Source organism: Pinus tabuliformis, chromosome 8 (assembly GCF_031772625.1).
Source record: "Pinus tabuliformis cultivar Carrire ecotype Pingquan chromosome 8, CPIR1, whole genome shotgun sequence".
Classification (NCBI taxonomy): Eukaryota; Viridiplantae; Streptophyta; class Pinopsida; order Pinales; family Pinaceae; genus Pinus; species Pinus tabuliformis.
The window spans coordinates 234785647-234800959 of record NC_142294.1 but is presented as its reverse complement, the minus strand read 5'-3'; the positions used below and the strand labels follow the sequence as shown (position 1 = coordinate 234800959).

The window sequence follows — 15313 nt, the reverse complement described above, 5'->3', positions numbered from 1 at the left end:
TATATTTCACATATTATTAGTTTGTGATGGAAAAAACCTTTTATCAGATACACGTAGAATATCAACAGCAAGTATTCCAGCAACAGCTGCACTTCCCAGGAAGGTAGAATGAAATCTAACACCCTCCTCATCACTAAATGCAATAACCTGCTCAAGTTTCAACTTCCAAAATAATTAGCAAGTGGAACATAGGCAAGGTCGCATTGTTGAAGAAAACTAAACATCAGTTCTCTGTTGAAATCCAAATAGCTGCTAGAAAAATAAAACAAATTGAAGTTCAAAAATCAGGATACAGTTAATACCAATAAATATTGTAAATCAATTTGATGAAATCTGAATACCGCACATCTACAAAGGTTCAATTCTCTATAACCATATTGTTGGTGGTCAAGAATATGGACCAATGCAACCGATATTACATTGTACATTACTAGATAATTCTAAAATACATCAATGCTGAAACATCGGGGATCCAAAGGGAAGATACACAAATTCCCCCTCCCAACAGTTTGCTTTGACCAAATATATAAGAGTCTACAATTTCCTAAAAATATCCATCCTGGTTAAGATCTGCATACACCAGTATAATGATACTTTCCTTGGCTTCATTGGCAGGGACCCTAACATCAAAAACAAAAGGGATTATAGAAAAGTTTGAAACAGAGAAGAACATATCATTACACAGAAAATTGCTTGAAATCTGTGTGTCCTTGTTGAAGCAAGCACAGATGTCATTTTAAGGTGAAAAGGGAGAATGCTCTCATTATGAATGCTATATGCCTCTTTGAAGATGATACAGGGTACAGGTAATCCTTATACATCTTGAAGAACACCAAAGGTAATATTCAATTACCATTAAATTGACAAGACAAGGCAAGTTTGGAAAAAAAATGCATACTTCCCATGACCTACTCTCCTTACTAAATGCAGGCATTTCATAGATTGTCTGTTGTATTGTTATGCTGCTTTGGCTCCCATAATTATATCACACACTAAATACATGATTCCATCCCCTCTCTCTTCAACTTGTTAAGGTGTGAATCTTATGAAGGCTAGAAATTAAGGATGTCATGACTGCATATTCTCTCTCAAAACATTCTCGAAATAGAAGTCTGTCTGTATGATACATGTCTAGATCTTCATAACTTGGACAATTTCTTCAGTTGCCAATAGAATGGCATGAAATGTGCATTGGAGGAGATAATAGTTACAAACAAAATGCAAATTATAGAATTTAATAGAGTGCAGGAAATTTGTCAAAGAGTTGAAGAGGTACAATGAGAGAAATTCAATGCAAAGTTCCGGAAGGTCTCCCCGTGCAATAACTTAGCAAGAATAGTAATTGGGAACATCCTGTTTTATGAAACATAGACTAGAATCCCAAGTGAAAAAGTGAGAGAAAGAAAGAAAGATACTAATGTTCACAAATGACCAAAATAAGTTATGGAACTACAAAATACAAGTTATAATGGCAATGCAGGAAGGCTAAAAGCAACTACTTGATGCAAAAAGACGTCAAAATAAAGATAAAGTGTACAATGGCATACACAGAAAAGGTAAACCCTAGATAAAGAAATAGAGAAGAATATTTCCCCTATATAATTAAAGACGCAAAACTCTACACAAGAATCAGAAGAGGAGATAGCACTGTCATCAACCACAATAAAGTTGTCAATATGGAGTTAAGAATGTCTTAAAGGGAATGGCATGGGCTATGTGGACCAGGTTGGAATATCCTAAAGGGAAGCAAGATGTTATCTAGTGGAGCCTATTGCCTCAAAATCTAGCAAAGCTTGTGAGAGGCCTCACAAGACAAGGACTAGACCAAGGTACAACAATAGGGTGGAGACCACTGTCACCTCAACACTCCATCTCCTTCTCTTTAGTAGAATTTCACCATAAGAGAGGCTTCCCCAGTATAAGTCACCTAATAGATATTCTAAATCAATAGCTCAAAGGTGATAGTTTTAATAGCTCAGATAGGGCACTCAAACTAAACCTCAATCCAATGAGAGAAGAAATAGCATACCCTCTAAAGAACCTATAGGGATGGCTTATAGTGTAGGATATAGATAATGTGCTACACAAAGGACACACTTGGGCACATAAGACCAAGAAAAGGCTTGCACGAGACGTGCATGACATGATGGCTGGGGCGGATGGCTTTCGCACCCCCCAGCCGTGTTCGATCCCTGCGGAGGCTCTCTCGCATCGGCGAAATTGTGACGGCTATGCCGTATATAACTGCTGGCTTCGGCCATATCGATTGTAATCTGTGGCCTTTGGCCATATGATAAGGATTTCTCTCTGAAAAAAAGACCAAGAAAAGGCTTGCAGGAAAATATCATCAACAAGGTGGAGCAACAAGCCCTAAGTTGAAGCCTTAATCTTAGTTTAGGGTTTCTAGGCTAGAATCGCCTAGGGTTTGTGACATTAGCTCTATGGAGGCTATTCCAACCATGAAAAATGGAGGATTTAGATGTGATAAGGTCCAATCAGCAAGAATAACCTCAAAATCACACTTGTCCACTTGTCCCACATGTTCACCTCCTAACACGCTACTTTCCATAATTCTCCTTACATAAGGGCATGTGGCCTCTTCATGCAACTCATCACATGGCCTACAATAAAGGAGAACTTGATTTACCATGTTGATGGATTCCAATGGATTTGGAGGACTATAATCTTGTGAAGGCCCCTTATTTTTTTGCCATATATCATTGGGCCTATGTTGGAACCTTTGCACTTGTGATCTTTCCATGGCCACCAACCTGTTTTGCATGACTTGCATTTATTTTGCATGATTAATCTCCATGTTCTTGACTAATTGGGTTAACTCCTTAATGGGATCCTTATCAACCTCCTTTGCTTCAGCTTTCCCCTTAGATTCATGAGACTTTGATGGCCCTCTACTATAACCAGGAATTTTTTACTTCCCTAATTCCTTTCTAGCCTTTTCCATGTCTAAGGCTTCTATTTGAGCTACGTCTAGAGTTGCAGGCTTCTTTCTTCTCAACTCATAAGATGTGTCAACACCAAAAGCATCTAGATAAGAGCACAATAGAAACTTCCCAGGAGGTCTAACATCTTGAGGCATACTCTTTACCACATCATTGAATCTTTTGTTAAACTCCTCCACAGTTTCATTCTCATTCTTCTTAATATGGCTCATGGCATTAATCAAGTGTCTATCTTTTTTATTTTCCCCTTACTTGTCCAAAAAGGCAATAATGATGGCTCTCAAAAAGTCATATGAGTTAGCAAGACGCTCAGTGAACCAATCAAGAGCATCCTCTTCTAAGGAGAGGACAAAAAGTCTCATCTTTACATCCTCATAGTTAGCACCATTACACCACTTAGTGATGCAAACATTGAAATTCTTTAAGTGCGATGCAACACTAATGGCATTGTTACGTTGGAAAGAAGACGACTTCTCAATAGACTTATCTGGAATATCAGGTGGATAGCCATTGATGTTAGTAAAGTTACAAGGACCAAACAAATCATTCATGATGTCTTGTTCTACTTGTCCTTGGAAAATAAAATGGATATCAGAAATAGCCTCCTGCCCAAGATTAGCAAGAAGTCTACTAGAAGAGAGTCTATTTAACCTCACTCTAAAAACCCTTTCAGGCTCAAGAGTGGGGCTAACTAGGCCACTTGGATTTCTCCTAGTAGAAACTCTTGCAGAAATTGAGCCAAGTGGAGTTGCCACTTGAGCAGGAATCTAACTCTAAAAATCCAATATGCAAAAACCGAAAGTTAGTCGTATTCCAGGTACAAGAGGACTTGTCCCCGGCAATGGCACCAAAAAGTGTTGTCGCCTCACTTGCACACCTAGGTTAATGTGGGAAAAATCCTCAACCCCACAAGGTGTGATCTTGGTGGCAAACTAAGAGAAGGGGTTGTCACCTAATCCCAACTCTCTCCGTTAAAGCTCTCTCCTAGTTAAGCTAAGGGGGGTGGTCCCTAAGGAAGGTTAATGAAGTGAAATGTGAGGTTCTAGGAGACTAAGGTTAATGGAAATCCTATCAAAGATAACTTGATTTCAAGATGTAAACAAGCATGTAAATATATGAGCAATATTCAATGATTCATTCAAAAGATAAAGAGTATAGACCAATGCTTAAACAAATAATTGCTCAAAGTAAATGACAAATACTTGCTCAAATGGAAATTCAAAGTACAATGATAAAAAGTCCTGCAAAACCAATGTTAGATCAAAATGAACAAATAAAGTATCACTTGCAAATATAAATGGAAATTGTACTTGTAAAGGGGAGATTCAAGTAGCAATAAATAATGACATCAAATAACAATGAGTCAAATAATCATCCAAATGACAAGTACAATGAAAAACAACAATATTGCAAGTAAAACTTGAAATACTCACAAGATGAATTGATTAAGATGATGTGCAAATGCTAATTTTAGGTATGTTTTATGCTGAGAGCAATTTACTTCAATTTTTCACATTAACTCAATATCAATTCCAGATTAGCAATCACATTTAGCATGATAGTAAAATGCAGATAGAACATAAACATAAATCACAGAAGACAAGCCAAGACAAGAGGAAACAAGATGTGGCGCCAGCCAGGGACAAACCCCAATGTGGGGAAACCCTTGATCAATTCTTCTTATAAGTTCTTCAATAGTTCAGCACAAAGAGAGAGAGAGAATGTATACATCAGAAGTCAACATTTTGACTTGTCATAATAAGAATAGAGATCTTCTCTAAGAAGATGACACATGAGGTAGTTGATCCAAACACAGGTGATTCCATCACCTTGCTTGCTGTACCTATCACTGTGCTACAACATGCTACACCATCATACCATGTCCATCATCATTGTGCTACACCATGCTACACCATCACTGAGATGTACCTCATCATGTTGTACCCAACATGTTGCTCTTCGTCACCATGCTGCACTATGCATCATTGTATTGTGCACTATGTTGCACCTATTCACTATTGTACCCATCATTGTGCACTATGCTGCACCAATGATTGATGTACCCATCACTGTGCACTATGCTGCACCCATCATACACATGTTGCATCCTTCATGCTGCACATCAATACATTCATGTTGTTGAACCCTATTACTATGTTGTCCCATCATATCATATGTTGAAATTTGGTACCAGAGGACAGGTGGTTCCCTAAGGCTTTGATCTTTGGCCTAGGGAAAAGTGTCCAAAAGAATTTAATTTTTCTCCTAAAGTGACTTTATAATTTTTATAAAGTCAAATCTAATTTAAAAGTGACTTTAAGTGATAAAGTTACTAAAGTCTAATTTTAAAGTGACTTTAATAAAGTCAATGTAAAATTAGAAAGAAAAAGGTGACTTTGGAAATAAATGACTAAGTGGGTCTTTATTAAAGTGGGGTGAATTAAAAAATAGAAAGTGAGATTTAAATGAGTTTTAATCTCAGCCCTAGATCTCAATCTATTTCAGCCATTGGATTTAGGGATCACCCAAAAGTCACTTAGGGTTAGATTAAAGAAGGAAAAGGAGGAAAAGATCATTCATTCTTTCATGAGCAGATTGGGAGAAGGAGAGCAAGAGAGCAAGGGAGATTTCTGGAGAGGGAGGAGAAGGAGGCAGCAGCTTGGCACACATTCCAAGGCAGTATTCTAGCAAGTCCGTATAGCTGAGTTAGCATACAGTGAAAGGAAGATTTTTGGGCACAATTTTCAAGGAGGTTGTACAATAGTTTGCACAGAAATCGAGGAGCAAAAATCTGAGTTTGCTAGCACGATTTTCAAGGAGGCCGTACAACAGATTTTCAAGGAGGTCGTACAACAGATTTTCAAGGAGGCCATACAGCAGTTTTCGGCATAGAAATCGAGGAAATCGTACAGCAGAATTTCTGGCAGCTTGCATGCTTTTTTAGGCATGTCGTACAGCAGAATTTAACGCTGAAAATTGGCACAGAAATCGAGGTGGCCGTACAGCATTTATTGCTGTTCAGATTTTGTTGTTTGCAAGTTTTTCCAGTTGGCTGTGAGGCACGAAAAACAAGATAAGTTGTAAAATTTGCTCGCTGATTTTTTGCTGAATATTTCTCACTATAAAAGGCATTTTCCAGAAATAAGAAGGAGCTCTCGAACTGGTTTCCCCAAGAGTTGTAGGGAGGTTTTCCAGGGTCACCTTGACCAAAAATCACTGTGTTTAAATGTGTTGAATGGCTGTTTATATGTGCTGATTTTTATATTTCTGCATTTTCCAGCATTCTGTAAAATTTCCAGAATTTGTGTTTTCAGCAAAATTTATTTTTGAGTTGTTAAATGTATGGATATGGGAAAGGACATTTAACTATTTTGGAGAAATAAGGTGAAACTGAAAACTGGGGTGCGAAATGATAAATTTTTACATGGTATCAGAGGTTGAGTGCTGAAGTGCAGTATGGGACAGCAAAGAGGAAAATTACAGCGCGCTGATTTTTCACTCAGAAAATTCCAGCAAGCTGATTTTTCACAAACAGCAGTTTTATCTTTATTACAGCAATGCCATTTTTCAGTTTTAGGACAGCAGGATGTCATTGGGATTGAGGGTGGAAGATAGGTTGGATAGGCATAGCAATTACAGCGTTTGGAAGGAGAGAATGCAGAGTATCTTTGAGGAGGCAGAAGTTTAGGACATCATGGTGCATACCACACAGAACCCTGTTGTTGTGCCTACTGATGCTACTCAATTGGCTGAGTATAATAAAAAGAACAAGGGTAAGAGACTGATTCTAAATGGAGTCAAAGACCATTGCATTCCTCATGTGAGAGGAAAGAGAAATGCCCATGAGATGTGGACAGCATTGTCCAATCTCTACCAGAGTACCAATGAGAACCGGAAAATGGTCCTGAAGGAGAAGTTGAAGACCATTAAGATGGGTAATGATAGTGCAGCTGGATATCTCACAAAGATTACTAATGTGAGAGATGAGTTGGTAGCAGTTGGAGAGGACATCCCACCCACTGAGTTGGTGCGGATTGCAGTGAATGGCCTCCCCCGTTCATGGATGAACTTTGCTGATGGGGTTTGTGCACATGAGACACTTCCCACATGGGAGAGGTTTTGGGATGATTGCATTCAGACAGAGATCAGGAAAGGTCAGCTTGAGGCAGCCAAGCCAGTTGAGTAGGATGAGGATGTAGCACTGTTGGCAGGAGGCAAGAAAGGCAAAGGGAAGAAGCAGGCTTCCACAAGCAATGGTGGGGGCAAAGGCAAAGGTAAACAGGATAACACACAAAAGGACTATTCCAGGGTGAAGTGTTGGAATTGTCAAAAGATGGGACACTATGTAGTTGTGTGTCCGGAGAAGAAGAAGAAGGGGAAGAACCAAAGCATGGCAGCTTCAGCAGAGGTTGAGGACTTTGCAGTTCGTTTTGACCAGGAGTTTGCATTCACTGCATATGAGTCCTCTAGTGCAGGATCACCTGCCACACAGGTTCAGAGGGAGCATGCTTTTCCCTCGATTAGCGGAGCATCTTCAGGTATCTGGTATGTGGACAGTGGGGCTTCACGTCACATGACAGGAGTCCGTGAGTACTTCTCAGAGCTTTCAGAGAGTGGCACTGATATAGAGGTACTACTCAGTGATGACAGAGTTGTTAGAGCAGTCGATGTGGGGACATTGACATTTCAGAGGGAGTCGAAACCTCCCTTGAAGGTGTCAGATGTTCTTTATGTGCCAGGGATGAGGAAGAACCTCATATCTGTCTCAGCTTTGGAGGACAGAGGATATGAGGTAATGTTCAGGGGAGGACAGGTGTTGATGTATCCTAGGGGCACTCCAGCTGATTCAGCTAGAGTGATAGGTGTACGCCATGCAAAGGTGTACAAGTTTGCATTCCAGCCCCTTTTGGCATTGAGCAGTAGTACCAACAACAGAACTAGCAGTTCTGAGCCGTGTGAGATTTGGCACCGCAGGATGGGGCATATGTATCATGGAGCCTTGAGGACATTGCGGGAGATCACTACAGGTGTGTCAGATTTCAGTGCTGATCACTTTGATACTTGCAGAGGATGTGCGATGGGCAAGTTTGCCAAATCCCCTTTTCCCAGCAGTGACAGCAAAGCGATTGGGATACTTGATTTGATTCATTCCGATGTGAGCGGTCGGATGTCTCATTTTTCCTTGAGTGGATATGAGTACTATGTTTTATTCATTGATGATCACTCCAGGAGGACCTGGACTTATTTCTTGAAGACCAAGAGTGAGGTCTTCAAGCGGTTTCAGGAGTTTAGAGCTCTTGTGGAGACACAGACAGGTCGGAAGATCAAGTCCCTGAGGTCGGACAATGGGGGAGAGTACACCCTTGGAGAGTTTGTTGACTATTGTGCGGAGGCAGGCATTAGGAGGGAGTTCACTGTTCCTTACAACCCCCAGCAGAACGGGGTTGCGGAGAGGAAGAACAGATCCATCGTAGGCGCTGCCAAAGCCATGTTACATGATCAGGGGTTTCCATTGTTCTTGTGGGCAGAGGCCTGCAACACAGCTGTTTATTTGCAGAACAGGAGTCCGCATCGTGCGTTGGGGAACATGACTCCGGAGGAGGCTTTTTCTGGGAAGAAGCCTGATATTGGTCATCTTCGTATCTTTGGGTGCATTACATACTCCTACATACCCAAGGAGAAGAGGACCAAACTAGAGCCCGCCGCAGAGAAGGGTATCTTTGTGGGCTACAGTGAGACCTCAAAGGCCTTTCGGATTTACATTCCTGCACAGAGGAAAGTTGTTGTCAGACGGGATGTGAAGTTCGAGGAGGACAGGGCCTTTAGGAGGTCACAGGAGTTAGAGTATCTGGATCAGCCAGACCCTCAGCAGCAATTGAGTCAGTCGCAGGGATCCAGTGGGCAGGGGTTAGGAGGATCCGGAGGTACATCTATGAGGATGTCAGGTCCGTCAGTGAGCAGTGGCTCACCAAGCCAGAGGGGTGGTGCTCCGGGCAGCATGCAGAGCAGTTCACATAGCAGTTCACTAGGGAGTCCACTAATGGACAGTTCATAGGGTACCTCAGCTTCTACAGGTTCAGGTGCAGGCAGGAGGACAGCAGACAGACAGTCAGGAGTTCAGGCTCCTGATGATGATGAGGAGGAGTTTCATTCTCCTATGGGAGAAGTGCGCTCAGGGAAGAGGAAGCCCAAGTGGCTTCAGGACACCTTGAGAGATGCCACATCTGTTGCTGAGCCTAAGAGGCCGATCAAAGAGAGTAGACCACCTGAGAGGTTTTGTAGTTATATGGCAATGACTACCAACATCCTTGACTCTAATCCTTCTAGCTATGAGGAGGCAGCTAGCCAACAGGTCTGGAGAGAGGCCATGCAGGAGGAGTATTCTTCTATCATGAAGAATGATGTTTGGGAGGTGGTGTCGAGGCCTGAGGGCAAATCCGTGGTTACTTCCAGATGGATTTACAAGGTAAAGCATGCTGCATATGGCAGCATTGAGAGATTCAAAGCGAGGTTTGTGGCTAGAGGATTCTCCCAGGTAGAGGGAGTTGATTATGAGGAGACCTTCGCTCCCGTGGCTCGATATACTTCGATCCGCTCCATTATATCGATAGTAGCAGAGATGGGTTGGAAGATCCACCAGATGGATGTGAAGACTGCATTTCTCAATGGCTTCATACAGGAGGAGGTGTACATTGAGCAGCCACAGGGCTTTGAAGTGCATAGGAAGGAGTCCCATGTGTGCAGACTGAAGAAAGCTCTTTATGGCCCGAAGCAAGCTCCCAGAGCTTGGTACTCCAGGATAGATACATACTTGCAGGGGATGGGTTTCACAAAGAGTGAGGCAGATCTGAACCTTCACTATATTGTGATAGGTGAGGAGCCTCTCATTCTGGTGCTGTATGTGGATGACTTGGTCATTACAGGTGCAGAGAGACTCATAGAGCACTGCAAGAGAGATCTTGCGGCGGAGTTTGAGATGAAGGACATCAGCGTGATGCATTACTTTTTGGGTTTGGAGGTGTGGCAGGAGGAGGGGCATTTCTTTCTGGGGCAGGGGAAGTATATTGTGGACATCCTTGGTAGATTCCACATGGAGGATTGTAGACCCATGTCGACACCGATGATCACCAACTAGAAGAAGCTTCATGCTTCAGATTCCGAGTTGGTGGATCCCACAATGTATAGGCAGCTGATTGGTTCCTTGATATATTTGGTCAACACTAGACCAGATATTTGTTTTGCAGTCAACACGATGAGTCAGTTTATGTGTGAGCCTAGGAAGGTTCACTGGGTGGCTGCAAAACACATTTTGCGGTACTTGCAGGGGACAGTGAATTATGGTCTGGACTACAGGTAGGGGGATGGAGTGAGATTAGCAGGTTATACTGATTCTGATTGGGCAGGTTGTGCTTCTGATAGGAAGAGCACTTCAAGGTGCTGTTTTAACTTTTGGGTTGGGGTCGGCAGTAATGTCATGGTTCAGCCGGAAGCAGCAGTCAATAGCATTGAGTTCAGCGGAAGCAAAGTATATGGCAGCCAGTCTAACTAGTTGTGAGGCCATCTGGCTTCGTAAGATGTTGTTTGGCTTATTTGGTCAATCGTTAAGACCTTCAGTGATTTACTGTGATAATCAGAGTTGCATTAAACTCACGGAGAATCCAGTATTTCATAACAGGTCAAAACATATCAGAATCAAATATCATTTCATCAGAGACTGTGTTCAGGAGGGCACTGTGAAGCTTGAGTATATTCCCATTGATGAGCAGGTTGCAGATATTCTTACCAAAGCCTTACCACGGGGCAAGCATGACTACTTCAGAGACAAGATGGGTGTGGTGAGGAACACCTTCCTCGGTAAGAGGGAGTGTTGAAATTTGGTACAGGAGGACATGTGGTTCCCTAAGGCTTTGATCTTTGGCCTACGGAAAAGTGTCCAAAAGAATTTAATTTTTCTCCTAAAGTGACTTTATAATTTTTATAAAGTCAAATCTAATTTAAAAATGACTTTAAGTGATAAAGTTACTAAAGTCTAATTTTAAAATGACTTGAATAAAGTCAATGTAAAATTAGAAAGAAAAAGTGACTTTGGAAATAAATGACTAAGTGGGTCTTTATTAAAGTGGGGTGAATTAAAAAATAGAAAGTGAGATTTAAATGAGCATTTAATCTCAGCCCTAGATCTCAATCTATTTCAGCCATTGGATTTAGGGATCACCCAAAAGTCACTTAGGGTTAGATTAAAGGAGGAAAAGATCATTCATTCTTTCATGAGCAGATTGGGAGAAGGAGAGCAAGAGAGCAAGGGAGATTTCTGAAGAGGGAGGAGAAGGAGGCAGCAGCTTGGCACACATTCCAAGGCAGTATTCCAGCAAGTCCGTACATCTGAGTTAGCATACAGTGAAAGGCAGATTTTTGAGTACGATTTTCAAGGAGGCCGTACAGCAGTTTGCACAGAAATCGAGGAGCAGAAATCTGAGTTTGATGGCACGATTTTCAAGGAGGTCGTACAGCAGATTTTCAAGGAGGTCGTACAGCAGTTTTCGGCACAGAAATCGAGGAAATCGTACAGCAAAATTTCTGGCAGCTTGCACGCTTTTCTAGGCAGGCCGTATAGCAGAATTTAAGGCTGAAAATTGACACAGAAATCGAGGAGGCCATACAGCATTTATTGTTGTTCAGATTTTGTTGTTTACAAGTTTTTCCAAATGGCTGTGAGGCACAGAAAACGAGATAAGTTGTAAAATTTGCTTGTTGATTTTTTGTTGAATATTTCTCACTGTAAAAGGCGTTTTCCAGAAATAAGAAGGAGCTCTCGAACTGGTTTTCCCCAAGAGTTGTAGGGGGTTTTTCCAGGGTCACCTTGACTAAAAATCACTGTGTTTAAATGTGTTGAATGGCTGTTTATATGTGCTGATTTTTATATTTCTGCATTTTCCAGTGTTCTATAAAATTTCCAGAATTTGTGTTTTCAGCAAAATTTATTTTCAAGTTGTTAAATGTATGGATATGAGAAAGGGCATTTAACTATTTTGGAGAAATAAGGTGAAGCTGAAAACCGAGGTGGGAAATGAGAAATTTTTACATCATATTGTTGCACCCTATCACTACGTTGTCCTATCATATCATATTGCTGCACCATTCCATCATTGTTGTAACCAACACCAACAAGCTGCTGCAATATCGAGTTGCTACTATACATCCATGCCCATCATCATGTTGTACCATAGTGCTGCACCATGTTGCAGCAATAAACCATGTTGCTGCAATATACCATGCTGCTGCATCCATCACATCATGCTGCACCTCTTTGCATTATGCAGCACCTTATTATGTTGCAACATTCATCATCATGTTGTCTTCAAACTTTACTTTCATCAAACCATGAAAGAGTATAGACACACACACACACACACACACATATATAACTGATATACATTGCAAGAAGGAAGATCCATATACTGTCCTCGTCTGAAGTCTTTCCTCTGAGATATCATCTTGCTACGGCTAAGGTGTCTTCAAATTGTTGTAGATAACTCTTCAAAACAGTAATATAGGATTGTTGTAGATAACTAGGACAGTGAATAGCCTTCCTTTTGACGACGTCTTAGGGTCTGTTATTAGACCTGCTTTCAGCGTTAGATATGTTGTATATCTGTCTCCTCTTTCTATTAATAAATCTTCTCACAAGCCTGCAGCTAGGGCACATTGACAGCAAATTTAGGGTCTCATAGATCAGCGTCATAGGGTCTCTTAGACCTGCGTTTAGGACTTCACCATAACTGCGTTTAGGGCAGCTTCATCATGAATAGCGTTTAGGGCAGCTTCATTGTGGACAATGTTTAGGGCAGCTTCATTATGGAAAGTGTTTAGGGCAGATTTATTGTGGAAAGCATTTAGGGAAGCTTCATTTTGAACAGCGTTTTAGGGCATCATCTCCATCACTGAGTTTTAGGGCATCATCTCCATCACTACGTTTTAGAGCAGCATTGACTTCTTAGGATCTCTCCTCCCACCAAAACCCAAGACAAGTGGAGAGGAAGAGATCACAAGAAGTGTGTGTACAAATGACCTTCAAGGCACCTCTATTTATACTAAAACGTTGAGCACAAGTGGGGGCAATTTGGTTGTTGGCCGACCTTGACGAATTGTCCCATAACACAAATAAATTCATATCTCCATGAATACTTGTCGGAATCGGATGATCTTTAGATCAATCCTACACCTCTCGATGAGAGGAATCCAAGAAAAATATCAGCTGCCATAAATAAGATGACCCACATGGAGTTTGGCCCTAGTTTCCAATTTTAACACTCCCTCTCAACTAGGGAGAACTCCATCCGTTGATCCATCTGTCAGACTGTACTATCTCTGCCATCAGTGCCCTGCACTACTCTGCTCTACTGAACCATGAAGAAGAAGAATTGATCGAGAATGTCTCATACCATTCTCTACTGACCCAAAGTCAGTTCCATATGAAGAGAGTGTGTCATACCACTCTTACTGATCCCAGATCAGTTCCAAAAGAGAGTGAGTTATGTCACTCTTACTAACCCAAAGTCAGTTTCATTGATCCTAGATCAATATCAAAAGAGAGTGTCTCAAACCACTCATACTGATCCCAGATCAATGGAGGTCATCCTAGCATAGGGAGTACGGTAGATACAACGATGCGTCCATCGATAGTACTACTATGGTCCCTAACCCCATTTCCCTACTCATTGGCCAAATGAGAGGTACTTCCCATGAGTCCCAGACTGCATGGGTAGGATGCCTCGACAGGAGAACCACTCATCCTGTCCATAAGTCACCACGGGGTATCACTAGGGGAAGGTTGAACCATTCACCCTGTACACAGCGCACCATTAAGGGAGGATGAGTTTCCCTATGGTCGCTTGTTGCTCCAAGAAGTACCCCAAGCCCCCTGGACCTCCCAGAGCTCAATGCATGTAATATGTAAGACCCTCATAAGAGGGTCTCTCAATGACTCCAAGTCATTCTCGGAAAGTCACAAATTTGACCTTTCCTCGGCGCTTTGACAAAATGTCCGCAACCTGTACATCAGTATCAATGCGATGGAGCCTCCTCGCTCATCGACATACATATCCCAGATAAGGTAGTATTTGATGTTTATATGCTGGAGCAATCATAGAATACGGGATTCCTCAACAATCGAATCCCCCTGGTTGACACAGAAGATCACGTTGGTAGCCATCATGTGTCAAACAACTCATTTAAGAGCTTCCTCAACCAGGCAGCTTCACACGATATCATACTCGTAGCTATGTATTCGGTCTCAGCAGTGCTTAAAGCAACCGACTTCTGCTTCCTGCTCATTCAGGATATCGAAGCAGAACCCAAAGAGAAACAACACTCAGAAGTGCTCTTGTGATCCTCCACACTGCCTACCCAGTCAGCATTCGAATAATCATGCAGCTTCATATTTCTGACAGTGTATCTCAATCTATGAGTGATTGTGCCCCGAAGATATCTCAGAAGATCCTTGGCACCAATCTAGTGAGGCTCAACCATATATGAGCTCACCATGCTAACTGCAAAACATATGTTCGGATAGAAGTTCACCAAGAACATCAATGTTAATGAGTTTATGACACTCAGAAGCATTTCCCAAATTTGGTCCGGCATTACTACCACATAACTTCTAAAAGTTAGGCTCCATTGAGGTAGTCACAGGCTTGTAGTTTATCATTCCAAATCCGGAATCCAACTCCCTCTTACTTTTGCAAATGAGAGGGTATGCACCTATCAAAAAGAGGTCATCCTCAGAAGGTACCAATGTTAGAGGTCTATCATCCACAACCTTCAAGCAATGGTTTGGATCGGCTTCACTCCTAGTGAATCTCAGCTTCATCAGACAACTATCAATCCTCTCATACTATGCCCGGGGTGTTTTGCTTCAATCCATAGAGGGCTTTCTTCCACTTGCATGCATGAGATTCCCAATCATGAATCTCAAACCCCTCAGGTTGTTCCAAACCTGTGGACTTGCTACATGAGGGGAATGGTCCCCTTGTATGATTTTCCTTTGGTACATCTAGGACATGTACCTTCATGCTCTTCTTGAATTCAGGCATCCCTAAAACCATCTAACTCACATCGGGTAGAACCCCATAATAAGCATACCTTCAGTGCCATAGATGAGATGTGTCAACTGACATGGTCCCTAATGGACTTCCTGCAACTTGATAAAAATTGCCAACCCTAAATAAAAGCATCTTTGAAAATTCCATTTTCAAACACGTACCTTTCCATTGATGAATGCCACCCTGAAACCTTTGACTTCCATTGCCGAAATGGACACCAGGTTCTTCTTGCAATCAGTTACATAAAAGAGA

The 15313-nt window shown here is 41.7% G+C and overlaps 1 protein-coding gene across 1 annotated transcript in view; it reads right to left on the bottom strand.

Moving 5' to 3' along the window:
* The window catches only part of LOC149234988 (allantoate deiminase 2-like), a 104060-nt gene that overhangs the window by 32260 nt on the left and 56487 nt on the right, over positions 1 to 15313 (bottom strand). The window contains exon 6 of the mRNA XM_089372036.1: positions 38 to 147. Within this exon, the coding sequence (XP_089228162.1) occupies positions 38 to 147 (110 nt within the window). The remainder of the gene's footprint in view (positions 1 to 37; positions 148 to 15313) is intronic.